At 39.6% G+C, this 21,917-nt stretch overlaps 1 protein-coding gene across 1 annotated transcript in view; it reads right to left on the bottom strand.

Annotated features, from left to right (window-relative positions):
• Positions 1–21,917, bottom strand: part of LOC142349931 (uncharacterized) — a 203,613-nt gene that overhangs the window by 62,181 nt on the left and 119,515 nt on the right. The window contains exons 2-4 of the mRNA XM_075401787.1: positions 15,936–15,993; positions 15,752–15,854; positions 15,192–15,575 (exon numbers count right to left, since the gene is read on the bottom strand). Coding sequence (XP_075257902.1) covers positions 15,192–15,575; positions 15,752–15,854; positions 15,936–15,985 — 537 coding nt within the window. The 5' untranslated portion in view covers positions 15,986–15,993. The remainder of the gene's footprint in view (positions 1–15,191; positions 15,576–15,751; positions 15,855–15,935; positions 15,994–21,917) is intronic.

Raw genomic sequence — 21,917 nt, 5'->3', positions numbered from 1 at the left:
TTTGTTTTCCTTGCTCACTGCTAACACAAAATTTCTAATTTGCGTTAGAGTAGAAGTGAATGTAATTGATAACTTTTAACAAGTGACTTAGTTCAGTGGTTAGTATCTCTGGCCGTTGAGCTGGGGTTCCGGGTTCGAATCCCGGCGGGTTCCCGGTGCTTCCATAATGAGGGAAAATCTGGGAAAGGGCAAAGGGGTGTAAGGGTAAGCTAGGGTAAGGGTAAGGGGGTAGAGAAAAGGGGAGGGGTACAAAAAATTTAACTTTTTTTCCTTTTTTTTAATTTATAAGCTGTTTTTACGGACCACGCGGCCGTCCCACTTAGCGCAGTTGGTAGCGCGCTGCACTCTCATGCTGAAGTTGAGGGTTCGAGTCCCGGTCAGGTTTTTTTTTCTTAAACGTTTCCTGTATTGATTGTTCTGAGAGGGTACGCTGGGTAATGGGATATTGGTGGGTGTTCTGGTATATGTGTATAGATGGGCTGACTCGGTGCGGCAGGCCTGTTAACATGATCAATTTTGATAGTTGGTTCTTCGTTACGTTTTAGTCTCCTGATGTAGTCTCTTAGGAATGCGTAAGGAGTGCGAGGTTTAATTATGTTTTCTTCGTTTTGGTTTTCGAACTCAGTTTTAATTTCGAGTGGTAGTACTAGTGAGCATTTGTGCAGGGGATGTTCTGGATGTTCTTGTAGGTATTCATAGTCATTTAATGCGACAACTTGTACTGGTTTTGTTTTTATTCGCCGTCCTTCGTGTGTTATTCGGAAAGGGAAACGTCGGTGAAGTTTTGCCCATTTGTGTAAAAGATGCGAATAAGTTAGATGTAGTAATACGCTAATCAAGAAGGATAAAAATCCGAAAAGAAGAGACATTTTCCATGGTATGTACTGTTCGAATCGGTGTTCGAGTTCGGGCTTGAATGCTCTTATTCTTTCTAAAATTGGTTCGGCCATTTGTTCTATTGATTTGCTGTTTGTTCGTCGTGTTTCCATTTGTTTAAACTCTGGTTGAATTTGCTGAAGAATTTGAATTTGTGCCTCAGATCTTGATGAGAAGTTTGGTAGTTCATCCAATGGGGGCAGTAGTTTGAAGAGTGTACTTATTGGATCTGGTAATTGAAAATCTAACCGTATTGCCGGTACTGTGTCACAAGCAGTGAGGTCTGAGCGAAGATGAACATTTGGTCCTCTAAGCTGTTTTCCACATCCCAGTGTGATGATACACACTCTGCACCCAGGATGCTCAATTCTTGCCAATGGATTGCTGCCATTACCAGCGCTTTCGATGAGTGTATAATCGTCTTTGGACGATGTTATTAACCAACGACCGAAGCCGAGATTGCGTGCTTTTTCAGTCAACGGCAATTCTACTACATCCAGTTGACAGCGTTGCAATGCAAGTAGATCGTCATCGTGGTAAAGTAGCCATACAGGACTGATAAGTCTGTTCTGTTGGAATGGCTTTGGTGCATATTGCGTATTTTTGGGATCCGATACAATTTGCGAGCTCGTCTTCATCGATAAACGCTAGTTCTTCTCCGTCGTCTGAGACGGCCATGTATTTGGCTTCAAGTCGCCAAACTAAAGCTTTACCCGTATCCCCGTCCGGCATTGGGATCGGAAAGGCATGCAATACGTTCATAACTGTACTTTTTGAAGCCATTGGAATTGCAAGTGTAAGTATAAGACCTGCGTCAATTGCCTCTACTTGTGTGACTAATTTCGTTTCATAGTACGAGAGAATCTCTTGGATTGGTACGGCTAGAGATAATCGATCCTGTTGTCCATTTTGTTGCAAATGAACAATCGTAAGAATTTCATGCAACTGCTCCCTTGGGACTAATGACATTGGTAATAGTTGATTCATGAGAGGCGTCAAGGCATTCAGTATGTTGATTCGAAACGTATAAAGGGCCGATCGGTATGTTTTGATGTTAGCAAGTATTGCTTGAAAAATACTGCTAAGTACAAGACTATGTTGATTGATTTGTTCTCTTACGTATAAGTATTGGATGCAGTTTCTCATGTGGTGCACGTTTTGTAACGCCTTGAATTGTCCTTCAGCAAGTTCCCAGTTCCTGTTTTGTGTCTCTATTATTTCGTTCTGGGCTTCTTTGATGGCTTTCAGTTCACCTGATACAACATAGAATTTTTCATTGTTTTGGATTGCTATTTGTTCAACATGATCGGTTAGATATTGAAGATAAGCCATTGCTTGTCTGATGTTTTTCTGGTTTCTAGCCACTCTTTTGTCGCATCCTCCAAACACTGATTTGATGAAGCATAGTAATTTGTCCCCTGTTCCTATTCCAATTCCAAGCACTGCGGCTGCTGCTGCTGCCGCAGCCGCACCGCGGGGTTGTCTTTGCAGTGTTGTAGAAGTTTGACTGTTTGCTCTTAGTAGTGTGTTCATTTCCAATTTGAGGTTTAAATGTCGTGTTGGGACTGTTGGTTTTCTATCATTGTTTGTTGCGCTATCCAGTGGAGGCCTGCTGTCGAGTCAGTCATATTTGTGAAAATCAATGGGCATCCATAATTTTCTGAAGTCCACATTTTGTCTATCTCTTTTGTCAGGTTGATCAGTTTGTCTTCCACTGTTTTGTTATATATTGGGTAGGGGACCAGGATTTCAGTTTTGACAAATTTTTCTGTCAATAGAATTTTCTGGTGAAGGTTGAATAATACTCCATCTTTTGTTGCCACCGATGGTTGGTTCGTTTTCATCAAGGGTAAAAGTTGTAGTAAAAATAGTACGATATTGAGCATTTTGCTAACTAGACTTGTTTGTGAAATTGAATTAGAGTCTTTGTGCGACCGATTTTGAGGTACAAAATTTTGGAAAATGATTTGAGCTGTGTCTTTTTTCCTTTTAAATTAGGATTTTTTTTTGGAGTGTTTTCATTGGTTGGTGACGTATCTAATGTGTATGTATAATAGAGAATTGGTGCTCAATTCCTATTGGCTGTTATCTTCGAAGCCGAAAGTTTGGTGAAGGTTTCCGTTGATCTCCCGACGGTGAAGTGTTAGCGGAACAATTCTTCGTCTGTTTTGAAGCGTTGGGCCAAGGTCCGCTAGTTCTCTGTTGGATACTCTTTGAGGAAGTGGTGAAGATGTTCTTGGGTTGTCGTGTTGAGCAATGGCACTATTGCTCTCGTTATTTTCAATTTGTGAAATGGTGCCTCCTATAAGGGAGTGCTCATTTTCGTCGGATCTCGGTTGTTGGACATCATCGCTTGAGGTTGTATTGTTGTAAATATCGTTGATCGAGTTGGTCCGGTATAAGGTTTCGCCTGTAGTGTCTAATATTGGGGGCGTGTAGACGGGGCTATTAACGTCATCAAATAGATCACCAAGATTTTCAGATGAATCGAACGTGAAGTCATTGAGACTCTGGTTTCGCGACTGTGAGCTTGTTGCTTGTGAGTCTGCAATGCTCTCATCGTGATCAGTTTCTGTTGTATCAATTGTCAGGTTTGGGTCTGGGATGTGGTCAAGTGGGAAGAAAGTTATTACTTTTACCTGTTCTTCCTTTGCTTTTTCTGATGGTTGCAAGAGGTTGTATAGCGAGTTTTCTCGGGCCAATGCCAGATGATCATTTCTGCGAAGGTTGTATCGTCGATTTGAGCCGAAACGACTGTCGGACGGTAAGAAGTTTGAGTTGTTTGAGAAGACGTAGTCTCCTGTATCAATTGATTCTGGTGTTTCTTGCGTGTTTGCGCTTGGAACTGAGCCTTCCACGAAGAATGCATCTTGGTCAAACGTCGGTTCGTGTATCATATCATGAAATTGTATTGGCGGGTCTTCAGAAGAAAAATTAGCTGTTTGGATGTTTGAGTTGAAAGAAACTGACTGGACATCTGGTGTTGTTATGGGTAGCTGCATGTTGTCTTCGTTAATGTGGTGCCTGACTTGGTTGTCGAACAGCTGTGGTTCTCTCTCTTCTTCTGGTATGGTGGGATCTGCTTCAAAGTTTTCGGGGTCTACATGTTCGAGGTCTTCTACTTGATATTGAGGTTTCACAGGTCGAAGTCTCATTCGATGGATACATTGCGTGTAATTTGTGTTGGTTTTGCGTACAATGTAGTTTGCATTCGTGAGCATTTTTTCTACTCTGTATAATGGTATCCACCTGCTTTGCTGTTTATTCATCACTGCTACTTGTGTTGTGCTTTTTGGGTCAAGGATCAGGCAGTATGATTTGGGTTTTAGTGGTGTGGCGTTGGCTTTTCTGTCATAGTACTTTTTATATTTCAGATAAGACGAGATAAGGTTGTCTTTTACGCTGGAGAAAAACTCCGTAGTTTTGTCTTGTAGCTCTTTAAGTCAGTCGTATTTTGGGTGAGACGCCCATAATTTTGTATTCTGAAATCTGAGGTCCAAAGGATTTATCGGTGTTCTGCCGTGAAAGACTTCAGATGGCGTGCACCCAAGAGCTGGTGCAAATGTTGTGTTGTGTATGAATACTGCAATGTCAACGTATCTATGCCAGTCCGAGGAAGTTTGGTTTTCGTTAATTCTCAAGATTTGTTTGAGCGGTGCGTCGTTTCTTTCAAGTAAGCCAATGGTTTGCGCATGTTTCAGTGTGCAATGTTTGAGCTCTACCTCCAATAGGTTTGCTAGTTCGCTCATTAATTCGGATGTAAACGGAGTTCCAATGTCTCATATGATTCTTGAGGGAATGTAGGAGTGTCTCAGAAAAATTGAGACAAGGGCTCGTGCTACGATGTCTGCGTCGCCTTTCATAAGGGGTGTGGCGAAAAGGTACTTCGAGAACACGTCAATACCTGAGAGAATGTACGTGTAGGGAGAATGGTGCATCTTTCCCACCAGATCTATTAGTAAAAGGTCTGCTGGGAAGTTTTGCAGAGACGAAAGTGGTTGTAATGGAGGTTTCAATGCAGATGTTGGTGCTGGTTTTGTTTGCAAGCATGTGAGACAGTTTCTGATATAATCTGTTAGGCGTTCAGTGAAGTTCGGGAAGTAAAATCGTTTTCTAAATTCTGCTATTGTCAGTGAGACTCCTTTGTGCCCACTCCAAACACTTATGAATTCTGTAGAGTACTTCCTTCTGTAAGTGCGACGGGACGCAATATTGTTTAATAAATTGGTTTCCAGTTTTGTTATAGAACTTGCGATGAAGGACGCCTTCTGTTATCGATAGTCTTGGGAACTGCTTGAGATACTTTTTTAGGTCACTGGATAGATATTGTCCTGTAGTCGGTGAACCTCTCTCAAACCAGAGCAGTACCCGTTTGATATCTTTGTCTTGTTGTTGTTCGGCACGCAGGTCTAAAGGTCCGTGCCCATGAGTGATGAATTCATCCAATGGGTTTTGTTCATGCATGGCGTTTATTTGTTGCGTTGCAGGTGCAAGAATTTGCAGTTGAACGTCAGCTCGAACATTCATAGGATCTTCTCCGCTGGTTTGTTTTCTCTCAAGTAAGTATGTCTTCATAATTTTGGGGGTATCGTCATTTTCTGAGCTGCTCAGATAACTGATTGAATTGTCAGGTGTATCTGCTGCTGTGTTGATTTCGATTTCGTGCATCGGTACGCGTGAGTTGATGCGTAACTCGAGCTTCTCTTTCGGGTTTATGTGTATTCTCGACAGATAATCCGCTGCTAAATTGGCTTTTCCGGGTATGTGTCCCAGTATGATGTCGAAGCTGAGTACATGATCGAGAGCATTCCAAAGTGTTGGCGGTATAATTTTTGTTTGGAAGAACCTGGTTACTGATCTGTTGTCTGTCAAAATGAGAATTGGTTTTTTACATCCCCATATAATATTTGCAAAGGTATCTAGGGCAAAGTGAACTGCGAGGAATTCTTTCGCATATATCGAAAGTTTGAGTTGGTTAGGGTGGAAAATTCTAGATCCAAAACTGACGGGTGCATAAATTTTCAGTTCCTGATTATCATCATTTGTTGTGTAGTCTTCTATCATTAGTACGTATCCGGCTGCGTAAAAGGATGCATCGGCCATTATTACATATTGCTGGTCAACTTTGGGTAATCTGAGTGAAAGGTCACAGGCTGTTCTTAGATCATTTGTGAGCTTTTCCAGCATAACCTGGTGTTCTTCTTCTATCACGAAATTGGTGTCTTTCTTAAGTAGACGATAGAACGGTAAAAGTATTTCGGCAAGTTCAGGGATAAAGGCTTTGTAAAATTGAAAAAATCCGATCATTCGTTTGACTTGTTTTGGGTTTCGCGGCATTCTGAATGTTTTCAGAAAGGTTGTAATCTTGTGTGTAATTGGTGTGAGACCCTCAGAGGTTATCGTATTGCCAAGGAATTGTATTTCTCTGAGTCCAAATGCGCATTTGTCTGTTGCGAGTTTCATTCCTGATTCTCGGATGCATGTAAAGACTGCTCGAAGTTTTTCCAACATGTCGTTTGTGTCATGTGCTCCAATGCCAATGTCGTCGACGTACTGAAAGCATTTATCCGCTGTTATCAAGGGGTCCAGGTTTTGACGCATGAATGAGCTAAAGGCGCTGACACTTCTGCTTAGTCCTTGGGCTAGTCTTTGAAAAGCATATGTTCTCGATGCGAAGTTGAAGGCCAGTAACTGTACTGATTGTTCATCTGCCATTGGTACAGAGAAGTAGCCGTGGCTGCCATCCATCTTGCAAAAGAGTTTCTTGCCGGCTAAGTGGGTGCCCGCATCTGCTAGTGTAGCTATCGGGAAGTTGTTATTGTTGTAGTCGTTTCTAATGAGATGGTTTATTTTTCTTAGATCTACTAACATTCTGAGCTTCCCGTTTGGCTTCCGTTTTGCAAATATTGGAGGTGAGTAGCCGCTGAAGGGGAGCGTTGTTATGACTCCGTAGTACTGGAGAAGGGCTAGTTCAACAAGCAAATCGTCTTTGAGATGGATTGAAATTCTTTGAGTTTTTGAGCATACAGGTCTGTTTGTGTCTGGTGTCAATTTGACTGAGAATTTGTGAGTGTAGCCAATGTCAAGGCGGTGCCTTGTGAATATGTCATTGAATTCGACTAGAAGCTGTTCTGTTCTTTCTTTATCTTTGTCAGAGAGTACGCTGTCGCTCCATTTGAATGCGTTAAGAAAAGTTTTCCTGTCTTCGTTTTTCGAGAGTGGTTGAATTGCTTCAAGATTTTTAAATTTAACAAGTTCGTCATATATGCGTTCTTCCACTTCACTCATCTTGGATGTGTCGGGATATGTTTCTGGGGTCGGAAACCAGAATTCGTTTTCGTGTTTTATTGTTATATGATTTATTTCGCCTTTTGCTGTTCTCTCTATAGATTTTTCTATTTGCTTTATTGTTTTCTTTGAGTCGCTTGATGGGAGAAGTTTTGGCTCAAGTGGTATCAGGTAGCGTGCTTGCTCTGGTGTGATGCTTTCGAATGTTGCTACAGGAGAGTCTTGTCTAATGTGCAGTGGAACTTCTGTTGTATTGATTGCAAGTAGGGTGGTAGTTTTGTTTTTGTAAGTTTGTCAAGCGTGCTTGTTAGACCAAGGCCCAGTTTTTCAAATTTAACAGTAGGCTCTACGAGTCCAATTTGTTCTTGTGCATCAGTTTCCTCCGATGGGATTAGTTCCAGGGATTTTTGTTCCCCAGGTGATAGCGTATAGGTTGTTTTGGTTTTGAGCATGATTTTTTTCGGCTGTTGAGACGTTTTTGTTTGTTGTTGCCTTTTATGTGCATTAGATTTAGCTGAAAAGTAAATTCTGGTGTTTGGAGTAGTCTGTTGTGGGCATCAATAATAATCTCATTTCTATCAAAGAAGGGAAAGCCAAGAAGGATAGCGGAAAGTGTTTCAAACACCATGAACTGTTCCTCAAATTGTAAGTGGCCAATTTTGAATGTCATTTGGACTGTAAATAAAATGGGTGATTGGTGTAGGAAAGCTGTAGAAACGTTTATTTCAGGAGGATTTGTTTTCTCTGGTTTTTGGTAGAGGTTTCGCTATAGTTTGTCATGCTATCTGGTATATTTTGTAGAAAAACATGCAGTTTATTTAGTTTTTTGATTGCTGATTGAATGGCATGTTTCCATCGCGGTATGCTGGTTGACGTTCTGGACAATCTCGGGCAGTGTGCTCATTGCTAGCACATGTTCTGCAAAATGTTCTCATTGGTGTAGGAGATCTTTCGGTACGTCCATTACTTCGGTCGTTTCGTTGGAAGTTTGACCTTCCTCTCGAATAATTTCCTCGACCTCTCTGAAAGCTTCCACGGTTACGTCCTCTGCTGTTGTAGTTGTTATTGTATCCTCGGCCATTTTGCTTTCCATTATACTGGTATGTTTGTCTGTTGTGGTTGTAGCCTCTGTAGTTATTTCCTCTTCTGTAGCTAGGGTACTGAGTACTCTCCACGCGCTGATGCGGTGGCTGTGCTACTTGCATTGATGCTATTCCTGCCGCCATTATGCTTTCTATGGCTTGGGCCACAGCAGGGTTTCCTGATGCGTTTAGTGTATTGAATGCCGTGGTGTATTGTGGTTCGGGGTTTATCTGATCAATTCTGACTCGTCGTTTGATGATAGCGCATAGTTCGTTTACAGTAATGTTGTCATTCTCTTTCAGCAACACTTTCTTGTACTTGAAGGGCATGCCTTGAATGAATTGTTCTCTTATTCGTCTTGTTCTTTCGTCAGTGCGGTCTATGTGAGCTGCAGGATCGTCCACAATTGCGAGGTTGGCGAGGCGTTGCAGATCTGTGAGGAAGTCATCTGGTTGTTCTTTCACTGGATCAAACTTTCTCGATTGCAGATCGAGCTCAAAGTTTCTTCTTTGGTCTGCTCCTGCATATCGGTTGCGTAGTTGTTCAAGCGAATCGTCTAGATCGTTTCTTGTGTTTTCGGCGAGTCGAAGGTAATAATTGAGTGCATTACCGGCTAAGTGTAGGTGAAGATATCTTGCACGTTGGTGGTTCGCTTCAGGAATTCTAGATACAGCAATGCTTGCTCTCAGTAGTCCTTCAAATTCAGGCCAGTTTTCGTTTGGTAGTCCTGAGAACCTTTTCAGATGTACGTGAGGTGGACTTGGATCTGCCATTTTCTTTTAGTCAGTTCGTTGTTGAAGTGTTTTTGTGGCAATTTGTACGCTTCTCCAATTTAGCTGTGTCACAGAGTTTGCAGTTTAGGCTATTCGGTTGGTCTTTTGTGTTCTTCGCTGCAAGTTTTTGACTTACTTTTCTGTCGATTGTTGTCGTTGAAGAATACGAACGGGTTTCTAGGATGATAGCCTTCCAATAGTGTCATAGAAGTATTGTTGTGGCTTGCGTTGTATTTTCTCTTTTCTAGCAAAACAAATAGGTTGATGCTCAAATAATTGTGAATGGGTAAAGTTGGTTTGTGCTTGTGGTTTGGTTAGTTTCTCGAATTCGGTAGTTTTGAAAGAAATTGTAAAGTTCTGAGTTTTTTGTAATACGGATCCGTTTGATATCGGTTTGATTGTCTTCTTGTGCGATGAAATAAAGGCTAATTCCGGTGTTTGTTTTTCTAATGATTCGAAGATTGTAAGTTTTTCCGTTAATGGCTAATTCCATGAGTTGGAAATTTTTCTTTCTTTTTAACAGAAGTAAGCGTTCAACATCTCTGTCGCCATATGATAACTCTCTTCTTAGTTTGATTCTGCCTTTTCTATCTTTTTAGAGACGGCTGTGTAGGTGCTAGTGCCAAGTGCTATATTGTATGAAGACGAGTTATCGTTGCAATATCCTTTCTAATAAAGGCTTTTAATTGCAAGTTTTTGCTAAGTGCTATTCGGAGCGCGGGTTCGGTAAAAACGCTCTTTTTCTGCTACAAGTTTTCAATTCAAGTAATTTAGTAAGCAACTGAACTGTACTGAGCAGAATCGTCGGTATGAAATTCAAGATAATAAAATGCGTGCTGTATGAATTTACAAAAGTCTTTTTCAACCAATCAAAATTTAGCATCGTCATAACCACCAATACTCTTTGAAAAGAGCAGTTTGAACGATTCAATGCGAAAACAGCCTTTTACCTCTTACTGCTTCAGCAGTTTGAATAACTTGTCAGACAATAGTATGACTGGCTATGAGAAAAGATTGACAAGTCTGTACCGAGAATGAATGAACACCAAGCAAGACTCCAACCCTGGATATACAGTACATCGCACCTCAAATTGCAATCAATGAAGCGCAAGCCAAGTCAGGACCTGGCGAGTTTGAAAAAAAACCTAGAAAACGAAATCCTTCGACCATCTGAAGGCAATATGGCTTAATTCGAGGGGAGGACCTATAGCAAAGCTCAAAAATCCCTGAAACGCGTTTGAAAGCCCCAGCAATCCCACCGACAGTCAGAAATAACACTAGAACCTCAACAGATAAAAGGTGCTTCAACGATAACTTCGTAAGTGTCTTTGACAAAAGTCCTGAAAATCATGCGATCTCTTTCGAACCGGGAGTCTTGAGTCGAGTCACAAAATATCAAAGTCAAATCAACGGCCTAATGAGTCAACTAAAGGTGAACAAGTCTACGGGTCATGACAAAATCGTAAATCTGGTGCTAAAGGAGTGCTACCAAAATCTGAACAAATTAATGACCCTCATCTTGCAAACGTGTCTGAACAAAGGGCTCTTTCCGGACGCCTGCAAAAACAGCTAAGTAACACCGATTTTTAAAGAGGGTAAACAAGGCCGATGAGAGCTGCTACAGACCGATAAATCTACTGTTAGAAAAAGTGATATTCGACGCCATCTATAGCAACACCATGAACAGACTGAATGACAGTCAATACAGATTCCGAAAACGGAGATCAGCCACAATATAACTCCTGTTGTTTATTAACAGGCTCTGTGAACTATACGAATTAGACTGTATTTAAGCTTAGCCAAAGCCTTCGATATTGTTCTGCACGACACGCTGATACCAAAACTCAAGCAATTTGGTATGTGGAAATTTTGTCTCCCTAGTTCATTCCTAGATGACAATAAGTACGCAATGAGAACAACTCTGACTTTGAAAACGGTGACGATTGGGATACCTCAAGGTTCCATACTGGGCGCACTCTTATTTCTACTGTTCATCAACGACCTTCCTGAAATTCTCACTGAATTTAGTACCTATGGCCATGGCGATGACTTCAAAGCCATCGTCTTGAACCAAGACCAATTGAACAGTACTACAGCAAAGCTCGAACAATGGTTAGACCACAACAGAATGCTACCTACATCAAGAAATCAACACTCCTCAGCTTTAGAGGAAAACTGCCAACCACCTTGATGATAAAACTCTTGTCGACTGTGAAAAAGCGATCAGGGACTATATCGTATACGATAATCTCAATTGGGACGCAAACTGGATTGAAGAAGGTCGTACATATTGGGACAATATCCAGGGTTAATCTCAATTGGGGACGAATACTGTTTTCAAAATTAAGGGCAGCCTCACAGAGAAGTGAACGATCGAGACAAAGCTTAACGCCTACATCAAACAGTTAGTGCCAATCGCTACATACGCATCGCAAAAATGGCTACCAAGTAGAGCTAAAGCGGAGCAACTAAGAGTGCAGAAACAAAGGACTCGGGGTTTTCGTGTCCGAAAAAACCTAACCTACTGCCAAAGACTAAAGAATCTGAAACTCCTTCCACTAAGTCTCTATATTGAAGGTGCAATTTGTGATGCTGCTAGACATACCCAACAACAACTATGACGTCCCTTTTGGCAAAAACTACACGCGATGCGTACGATACCACGAAGCAATTTCAAAGGGGCGAGTTGCCAACTGTACAAACAAGACTGATGAAGACAGACCACTACTTCGAGCGTACTACGAAAATTTAAAACTGCCTCATCCGAGCCTGTCCGACATTTCATCCAAGACTAGACAAAACACGACTTTAACTGTTATCTACCAAAATTTCTTCGTCACGAAGGACAGTGAGATGAACAAATGTACACGGAGACTACAGCAGACGCGGAAACTGTAAAACTAACATCTACAACAAACTACGACTAAACTAAACATTGGACTGTAAAGGGGGGAAACTATCTGGAGCTCATGACCTGGAGCCTACTCCACTACTACTTCATGCCCAAAAATGACAGCTGCTCAATATCTTGGCTGCTTCTAATAAAGCTTCTCGAGTTAAATAAAAAAAGTTTTCTACAATAACTCGAGAAGCCCTATTAGAAGCAGCCACTATTACGCAGCTTCCATTTTGGCCATACAGTAAATAATAGTTTTCTAAAGTATACATAACTTTGAGTAATAAAAGCTGTTTGCAGAGCGAGGCAAGTCGTTTTCGATTAAAATCAATCACCTATAGTTCAGTTGCGCAAGAAATGACGTCATGCAGATAAAAAGCGGTAATTAAAGGGCTGCATGAGAGCAAATTAACATAACAGACTAACGTCGGGCGAACTGCTCTCAAGAAGAAAAAAGGTAAATTAAGAAATGCCCCTCCCCAACACTGGGTGAATATTGACTTGTCCGGGGCCCTCCCAGAACTACGTCTTCAACATAGCTGGCAGATTGCCAGAAAATAGACGCAATAGATTCGTAGATCGGCAGTCTAAAAAAAACAGTAAAGAAGACAGACCAAAAAAATTCGTCTTTTCATTGAAGGCTGATCTGTTATATTTTGATTAAAAATCTGTATAAGTTATTGCTGCCTCTATTAGCTGATCTCAAATAACCTTCATTTAGAGTGACACACACCCATTTGACCTTATCTCTTTGAATTAAAGTAAATAAAAGTCAATTTCAAAGTGAGAGTCATTTTTGAGAGTGACGTAAGTCAAGTGTGACCAAAAATTTAATCACGCGCATGAACAAAAAAACTCGCTCCACTAAGAGCGAAAAATGACGTCACACATGCAATTCAGGTGAAATTGCATGAACGAATGAACAAAAAGTGGCTGTGACGTCATATGGTCGTAACAAAAATCATGACGACGAAATAAAAACATAGCAGGACAAGTCCTGACGTACAATTCAAAGAATTTTCATTGACTAAACAGAAAAACTAGACCTAGAAAGGACTGAGTGAATTGAGAAGACCATTTTTAAAAAAAATCAGATAAAAAAATCAATGTCAAAATGCCGCATTTGAACAGAAAAACCACTAGCGAGAAATGAAAATTTAATTAAAGCAAAAAACAGCACAGAAGGAGCTGTGAATGGATTGGGAAAACCATTTAGAAAAAAATCCGATCCAAAAAATCGAAAAACATTAAAAATCAGAGTGAAATTGCCGCATGTGAACAAAACACCACTACAGAGAAACCGATTTTTTGTTCAAACACCGTTTTTTCACTCTACTTTAAAACTAGAGCAAAAAAATATTCACGCCGCAAAACCACTCGCTTTTTTGCTCCACTTCCTGTTTCGGCGTGACCAAAATCACTACTCCAATTTGACTTCAAAAATCATGAAAAAGTGAACAGATCTTAAAAAAAAGACAGCGCCCCAATACAATTCAAATTCTTTGAATTTTAAAAAACCAAGAGAAGGCCAATAATAGCCCCAGCTATCGCTGTGCGGCTATTAATAAAGCATTTCGTATTGTTTAAATATCAATATAATGATTATATATATAAACATCAGCTGAGGAAGTAAAACAAAAGACAGACAGCATTAAACAACAAAGGACGAAAGTAGATGAGTAAAACTAACAGTCTCCCTTCTTCAACCACAGCTCCTATCGAAGCATCAACAATTTCGCGCCGCCTAAGCGTCCTTGAGCCGCGCTTATTTTTGTCCTTAGATACGATATGATATCAGCATAGCTGTCTTTTTGAGCAGAGAGCTTTGATGCCAGTTGTTTCAGCGCTTTTGAAGCTGATGGGCCAGCTCCAGCAGTGCATGCGAAGACAAGTGTACAAAATGTTGCTTTCTCAACCTCAGTTATTCTTTGTTCATACTTGTTCTTTTTGATGGATTCATGATACTTGTAGGCTTCGCTACTGCTTTAAGGGCAAATTTTTGACAGCGGGTTAAAAATTTTAATATCAAAACAGGTTTTGTTGAACCTCGACTCCCAAAGTCCGTTGGACTTGATATCTAATCTTGCATCATCATCAGTTGTCGTTGATTTAAGAGCAAAGGTTTCCCCTTGCATCTAAGTGCATCCCCTTGCATCATTGATTTAAGAGCAAAGGTATGCCCCAGCAGTTTGCCTTGCCAGTAGCTAGCTTAAGCGTCAGGAAGAGTGAGGAAGAAGTAAACATAGCTGGCAAATTGCCAGAAAATAGCCGCAATAGCTTCATAGATCTGTAGTCTCAAAAAGACGGTAAAAAGACATACCAAAAAAGAAACTTATTCTTTTCATTAAGCGCTGAGATGTTAAATTTAGATTAAAAATCTATATAATTTAGTGCTGTTTCTACTTGCTAATCTTAAATAGCTTTCAATTAGAGTGACAAGCACTCATTTGACCTTATCTCTTTGAATTAAAGCAAAGGAAAGTCAATTTTAGAGTGAGGAAGTCATTTTTAAGAGTGAGGTAAGTCACGTGTGACCCAAAATTTAATCACAAAAATGAACAAAAAACTCGCTCCACTAAGAGTGAAAAATGACGTCACGCACGCAAATTGCATGAACGAATGAACAAAAAGCAGATCTGAAGTGGTTGTGACGTCATATGGTCGTAACAAAAATCATGACGAAATAAATAAAAACCAAGAGAAGGCCAATAATAGCCTCAGCTATCGCTTCGCGGCTATTAAAGAAAGGTTGATTAGGGGAGGGAGTTCGGAGTGCTGCATCGAGTGAGCAAGAATAGAAGTGGAATGAGGTGGGTTGGGGGTGGTGGGCAAAACGACAAAACCGCCATCAAATCATGATTTTACGTCTTCCCAAAGCTTCCGTTATTTGAAAACTAAGACTTTTAAGCCTGTAAGAGAATTAAGAATTGCTCACCGACTTAATGCCCTCCGAATTTTGCATGTTTATCCAAATGTTGAAGACAAGAAGTCAAATGGTAAGCCGAAAAAACTATCAGATGAAATTTGATAGAACGCAATATTGCAAAAAGACAACAGGGCTAATATAATTGCTACAACCTTTGTTTGAGAGCAATTATCATGAGCTTAAGCTGTATACATGAAACAAGAAAAACGAGCGTCAGATGACTAGCAGCACTATGGCTCTTCTTAGTACTTATGAGCGTAAATAATAGAAGCCCTATATCAGATCATTTCTCGTGTTTAAAATATATGTTTACTTCTAATACTTTGTAAAATGAGTTTAAACTACTTACCACATCATGATTGTCGACTTCTGGAATGAAACGCGCTTCGTTATTTAATTCATTCTCACAACTGGATTCCAAATTGTCCTTTCTGTTGTTCATCCGATTTATTACGTTCCACCTGGCATTCTGCACATCTGCTGGTAGGTTCGAACGAGGGTACGATCTGGCACGAGTAATTTTCGGGCGTGGACTGCTTGTTCGTTCTGCATCATCGCTGTCAGCAGTCCGGGTCAAATTCAATGATTCAAGATTCTCTGTGATTTCATCTAGCGGGGATGAAATTTCACTGATGACAAAAATTAATTCAGGTTCATCACTTCCAAAACCGCCAAGATCCGTGATGTGCAAGACGTACTCGAGATCTGTATCGTTATAAAAGGGAAGTAAAATCTGAAACATTATAAACAATACCCTATTTGCTGCAAACCACGGGCTGCCGGCCATCCTGAACAAATTACACAATTCTCACAACTCCTATATCTACGGGAAATAAGAGGGCTAACAATTTCTTACATAAACGAAGAAGATTTGGATACCACGAGAAAAACCGACACAATATGACTTACATTGGCATTTCTGAAGTGTATTGTGAACTGCTTAAAGTTGTATAACGACTGAACTTGTCGAACGATGTCTTCAAAAGTTAGAGAGCGTTCTAATTGTGCATTTCTGAAAAACACAACCGTTGACATATTACCATATATTACCTTACATAAACAAATACTATATAGCTCATATTTCATATCTCACCTGTATCCACTTCCACATTCAAACCTCACCCTCAGATAACTAATAGCCATAGCTCACTGAAAAAAGTGACATTACGGTGACCTGATAAATTGCCGCCAACCCAATAGCAAGAACTGTTTGACTCAAAATCATTAAAAATAGGAGCTTCGGATGAGACCGCCTTATCTCTGAGTACATGAACGGCCTGGGTGTATACTAAGTCATAACCTGCCTTGGAACATAAAGTGATTAAAAAATTGAAGAACCGTAATAACTGCAAGTTTTAAAGCGCAACACCTCTGTAAAAACGCGGGTCAATTAAGAGAAAGCCCCTCCCCTAAACGGGTAGTCGGTCAACTCGGGGGCAGCAAGTCAACTCCTATGTGTATTTATAAATCCTGGCAGTAGTCATCAGAATTATAATCAAAATAGATATGGTAAATAGCGATTAAAATATAATGTGTAGTGATTTGAATCAAGATTAGAAAAAATATAAAGCATTTAGCACAACCGCCTCCCTTTCTCTACAATGGTTTCTATTGACTCTTCTACTGCAGGGCGCCGGCGCATGGAGCGCGCGCCACGGAGGCAGAGCATGCAGTTCCGCAAAAGAGCGAAACCTAATTTTGTCCTTGTATATGATCACGTCCGAATATGAATCTTCTTTCTTATCGCTGATCGTGGAAGCCAATCTTTGTATGGCTTTTGATGCTGACGGACCAGCTCCTCCTGTACACGAGAAGATTAACGGACAGTAGGTGGCTTTCTCGACTTCGATTATCCTTTGCTCGTATTTCAGCTTCTTGATGGACTCGTGTAGCTTCTTGATATTTGTAGGAATCTGGTATGCTTATTGGGCAACTCGCATACGGAATAAACACTTTCACATCTAAGAACGTTCTGCTGAAACGTGAATCGAAAACCATTGGCTTTGGTATCTAGTCGAGCGTCGTCATCAATAGTAGTAGTTCTATTTGCGAAGGTTTCTTCTTGCAACGTCTGAAGACAGGGCTCTACTTCGACATCATCGCAGACCTCATTGAGCAGGTTGGCAGAGAATCACGGATTTCATTGCGTCTTGTGTGTGTATAGCTACCTTTTGAACAATGAAGAGCATGCGCTACATTAAACTTTTCTCCATAAGCGCATTTTGGTGGCAATTTTACGGGATCCCATCCGTATCTAAGAGCAATACCATCTAAACTCTCCTTTGGTTAAATCAAATTGATATCTGTTCAGTGGAAGTAAGTTTAGCCAGCATGATGCTCATTTTCCCATATCCAAATCTAGAGAATATGCCTCTTTATCATTGGTCAGATCTTTGAATGCCAACTTTTTCGCTCGAGCTTGTTCCCGTTTTTCTTTTCTGATTTTCTGAAGAATTTTTTCCTGATGAAACTGCATTTAAAGCGTTATGATTCTGTAGCGGCTCGTGAGCGGTTTGGAGGTCCTAGAGATTAATTTTTTCTGGCACTGATCGTTGAAAGGTCTATTGGAGGGGGGGATTTTATTAAGACATTCGATACTTGTACCTTAAAAAACCTACACCTGTGTCAAATTCAATTGTCAAATGCATCTGACCCCTTAATACACTGCCCTGTTGCTAACTTTTGTCAACTGAATCAAGGAGTAAGGAGTGAACGCTGTGCTTTTGTGCATCAGTTGCGTGACAAACAGCGAAGTAGACACTTTCATGCGGTTTCGGGCAATTACACATGTTGCAAAAAATGGTGAGAATCTGAACGTTGGAGAAAAGATCAAATGCCTGGAAATATAACTTAGTGATCTTCTCAGTCTTGTCAATCTGAAAAAAAACGTGTGATACAGTCCAACAGACTTACATTCGATTATTCTTCGCGTCTACCAGTCTTCACACGTCCCCGTTCACCTCACAAAGCATTTCACTTTTAATTTTGGAAGAGTTCAAAAGAATAATGAAATGGGTGCTAAATGAGTACCGTGCCTCAAAACCGAAAAAGCTATTTACACCAAAAGAATTTCTGAAAGATCTTTCAAGAAAACGTAACACCACTGTATAGGTAGCCTCGTGCAATAAAAAGGGAATATCCTACATATTCGAACTAGTAAAAATCAGAGCAGAAAAGTCCCGCACAAAATTCTGTTTAAATAACAATCATAATTTAGAACCAACTTTAAATTATCACAAAACCAGTCAATGTGTTTGCATACAAGGGATTGCAGAAGACCCCGAAAGACCAGGGGCTAAAAAATTTTGTCCCAACAAACGAAGTGATATAAATACTGAATCTGATTGAGACCAAAATAACCATATTTGGTTAAAACAAACCTGAAAGGTAAATATAGAACGTAAGAAAACCCTAACACTCCTGATCACATTTCCATGCGAAAATCATGCGCAAACTCTCCTTGCAAAAAAACCTACAAACTTGGAGAAAAGCTGACGAGAAAATTGTTTATTCTACATAAGGCTTAAAAAGAAAAAATCAAGTTATGAAAAAGTTAAGACAGTAAATTGTCGAAGGCGTTCCTCGTAAGAAACTAAACGTTGGGAACCTCGAAATATTCAATTATGGAAAAAATGAAAATTGAAGGTTAACCAACCGAGTCAAATTGACCTTGTTCTGTTAACAATCTTCAACAAAATGCACGAAGTCTCGTTAGTTATGAAAACCAACTGAAAATCGCAAATCCAGTTAACTCGGCGGAGTATATTATTATTTTTATAGATGAGATCTGACTAAACAAAAACATTGAGTCAAATAGCACTTTTTAGATAACTGCAATTTTTAGAGTAAGAAAAATGTGTGTGAATAATGAGATGTTGAATTGGAAACAAGTACTTAGTTACAGTCATCACTATCTATTATAGCGCATAATTGTATGTACTACTAATGTGAGGAAATAAGCTAAGCATTAGCTCTTACTGCTCGAGCTATATCGCTAAGCATTTAGCCGCCGCGCTCAGCTGAGCTTGTTGTTGTTTGCGGCTATTCCTCTGCTGCTGGGCTTGAATCGCCAGCCAGTGGATTGAATCCTCGCAGAGTTGGAAAAAGTGCTTCTACTACAAATTCACTGCTTTTTATAGTGGTGGTTTATATTTTTTGCCAGCTGGCATAATGTGATTGGTTGATTCACTATGTCGACATAGACTACAGCAATAGCACAGTAGGATAGCATCAGATAGCACTAAAAATGATTGAGTTTTGTATTGTATGTAGCACTGCTACATCTCACCCCAGTTTTAAGGAAATTGAAAAGTTTTTTCAGTTTGTGAATATGACTTCTTCTCTGGTTGATCCGAATCTTTCTCTTCTTGTATTGCTTCGTTGCATCCAGTTACTGTGTTTTGTTGACACATCTGCTACGGCAATAATTCAATAAACTTCAGGTACCAATGTGTGGGCAAAATCTGCCTCACCAAAAAGCCATTTTAGGCAAACAAATAAAGGCAACGCTCTTTTTGGCGTTTTCAATAATAAACGAATGTAACTGACAAATAAATTGAACATCGCAGTCCGAAATCAGAATAATAACAATTGACAACAACAAAAACAAAGCAAGAAATTCATCCCTCAGGGGACAAAAAGAAAAAAAAATAGTGATAACAGTGAACGAAAGAAGAAAGTCTCACATTCTTAAGGTGTGAATTTTTTGCTGCTCGGCGCACCAGATTTTAGAGTAAGAAAAATGTGTGTGAATAATGAGATGTTGAATTGGAAACAAGTACTTAGTTACAGTCATCACTATCTATTATAGCGCATAATTGTATGTACTACTAATGTGAGGAAATAAGCTAAGCATTAGCTCTTACTGCTCGAGCTATATCGCTAAGCATTTAGCCGCCGCGCTCAGCTGAGCTTGTTGTTGTTTGCGGCTATTCCTCTGCTGCTGGGCTTGAATCGCCAGCCAGTAGATTGAATCCTCGCAGAGTTGGAAAAAGTGCTTCTACTACAAATTCACTGCTTTTTATAGTGGTGGTTTATATTTTTGCCAGCTGGCATAATGTGATTGGTTGATTCACTATGTCGACATAGACTACAGCAATAGCACAGTAGGATAGCATCAGATAGCACTAAAAATGATTGAGTTTTGTATTGTATGTAGCACTGCTACACAATATCTACAAAACCCATAGAGCAGCGTGTGGATAAAAAACATGCGTCGAGCAAACACCATAACTGTGAAACCATCTAGTTTCAGAAGTCTTTAATTTGTTCCCTCAGCTGACTTATGTGTAGCTTCTAAAGTACAACTTGCCAAAAATTGTACCGTTTCTGATCCTCCACGAAACATTGCTTATCAATATCAATTTGAAGATTTCCATAAAGTTTTGAAAACCCTTCTACAAAATAAACCTGTTCTGAATTTTGGGGATATCAATATCCCTGAAATGAATTGGAGGTCCTTAGCTAGCTGCCATGTCAATGGAGACTCAATAGTTGAATTGTTTAAAAACTGATTGTACTTGCAATCAGCTGATTTTGCAACATGGTTTCAAAATGTATTAGATGTTGCGTTCTACCGAAACTGCGACCTAAGTGCAGAGCTTGATGAAGTTTTATCTGAAGTTAATTATTGCTCGGATTACAGGACAAATCATCTCACTTTAGGATGTCAATGTTAGGAAGTCTTATTGAAGACTGATCTGTCAAATTTTGATTAAAAATCTGTATAAGTTATTGCTGCCTCTATTAGCTGATCTCAAATAACCTTCATTTAGAGTGACACACACCCATTTGACCTTATCTCTTTGAATTAAAGTAAATAAAAGTCAATTTCAAATTGAGGAAGTCATTTTTGAGAGTAAGTCAAGTGTGACCAAAAATTTAATCACGCGCATGAACAAAAAAAAACTCGCTCCACTAAGAGCGAAAAATGACGTCACACATGCAATTCAGTTGAAATTGCATGAACGAATGAACAAAAAGTGGCTGTGACGTCATATGGTCGTAACAAAAATCATGACGACGAAATAAAAAACAAAGCAGGACAAGTCCTTAAATACAATTCAAAGAATTGAATGAAGAACTTAGAAGTGCTCTACGTGACCAGCAGATCACGTGAACAATGCCAGCGAAAACAGAAACAAAATCATCTCCAAAAAACTGAAAAATTAAAACAATAAAAAAACTGAACAAAAATATACTCATTGCTAAAACTCTAGAAGCTTTTACCCCTAAGGCAAAATTTGATCTCTTTAATTACACCTATTTCAAAAATATGTTCAAAACCAACTTTTGTTTCTGAAATCGGTCCAGTATTATATCTGCAATAACTGAAAGAAATTCATTGGCCCTTGAAGATCGATTAACTCGAAAATGACAGAAAACTTAAAAAAAAATCAATTGCAAATTTTAATGAAACGTTACGGATAATTGTGATATTTAAATTTATTTTCCAAATTGAGAAGTTTGAAAATCTAATTATTTAAACCAAAACTTCTGTTCCGAGAACTTATTTAAATTTTTAGAAGAGTTTGTAATTAGTTGCTGACGATAGGTTACAATTTACTAGTACTAGTACACAAATCAACTTCACATGTCACTTTCTGTTTTTAGACCTAAAAGATCTCAAAGTCGCAGGTCAAATACTGCGGCTGGTGATCGAAATGGGGGCGGAGGGTCAGATTTGTATCCCACTGCTAGAGGACTAGTCTCGAAGTAGTGATGTGGCAAAATTGCAGTTGCATCATTCGTTCATTATTTAATTAAAGAATTCACTTGTACATCTGTTCACGAAATTGTACCATTAATGTGTAAATTTGTATATATCCATGTAAGTATAGTTGTTGTGTAGATGATTTTGTTGACTTTTTCTCTTCGTAGTTGTCACCCTTTTAGACTGCAAATCGCGCTCAAAAAAACCTGTACAAAATGCAAATTTCTTTTTTGATAGCTCTTCTTTGGGATCTTTTCAAGGTTTGATATTAAAATTTTCAGAATCGTTTCTGTGTATCTAGAGGCTATTATACGCCATCCCGTAACCCAATTCCAAGCCATCAAAAACTCATGGGCTCAAAGA

Source organism: Convolutriloba macropyga, chromosome 11, assembly GCF_964194025.1.
Source record: "Convolutriloba macropyga chromosome 11, txConMacr16.3, whole genome shotgun sequence".
Lineage (NCBI taxonomy): Eukaryota > Metazoa > Xenacoelomorpha > Acoela > Convolutidae > Convolutriloba > Convolutriloba macropyga.
This window is presented reverse-complemented; position numbering and strand designations above follow the sequence as displayed.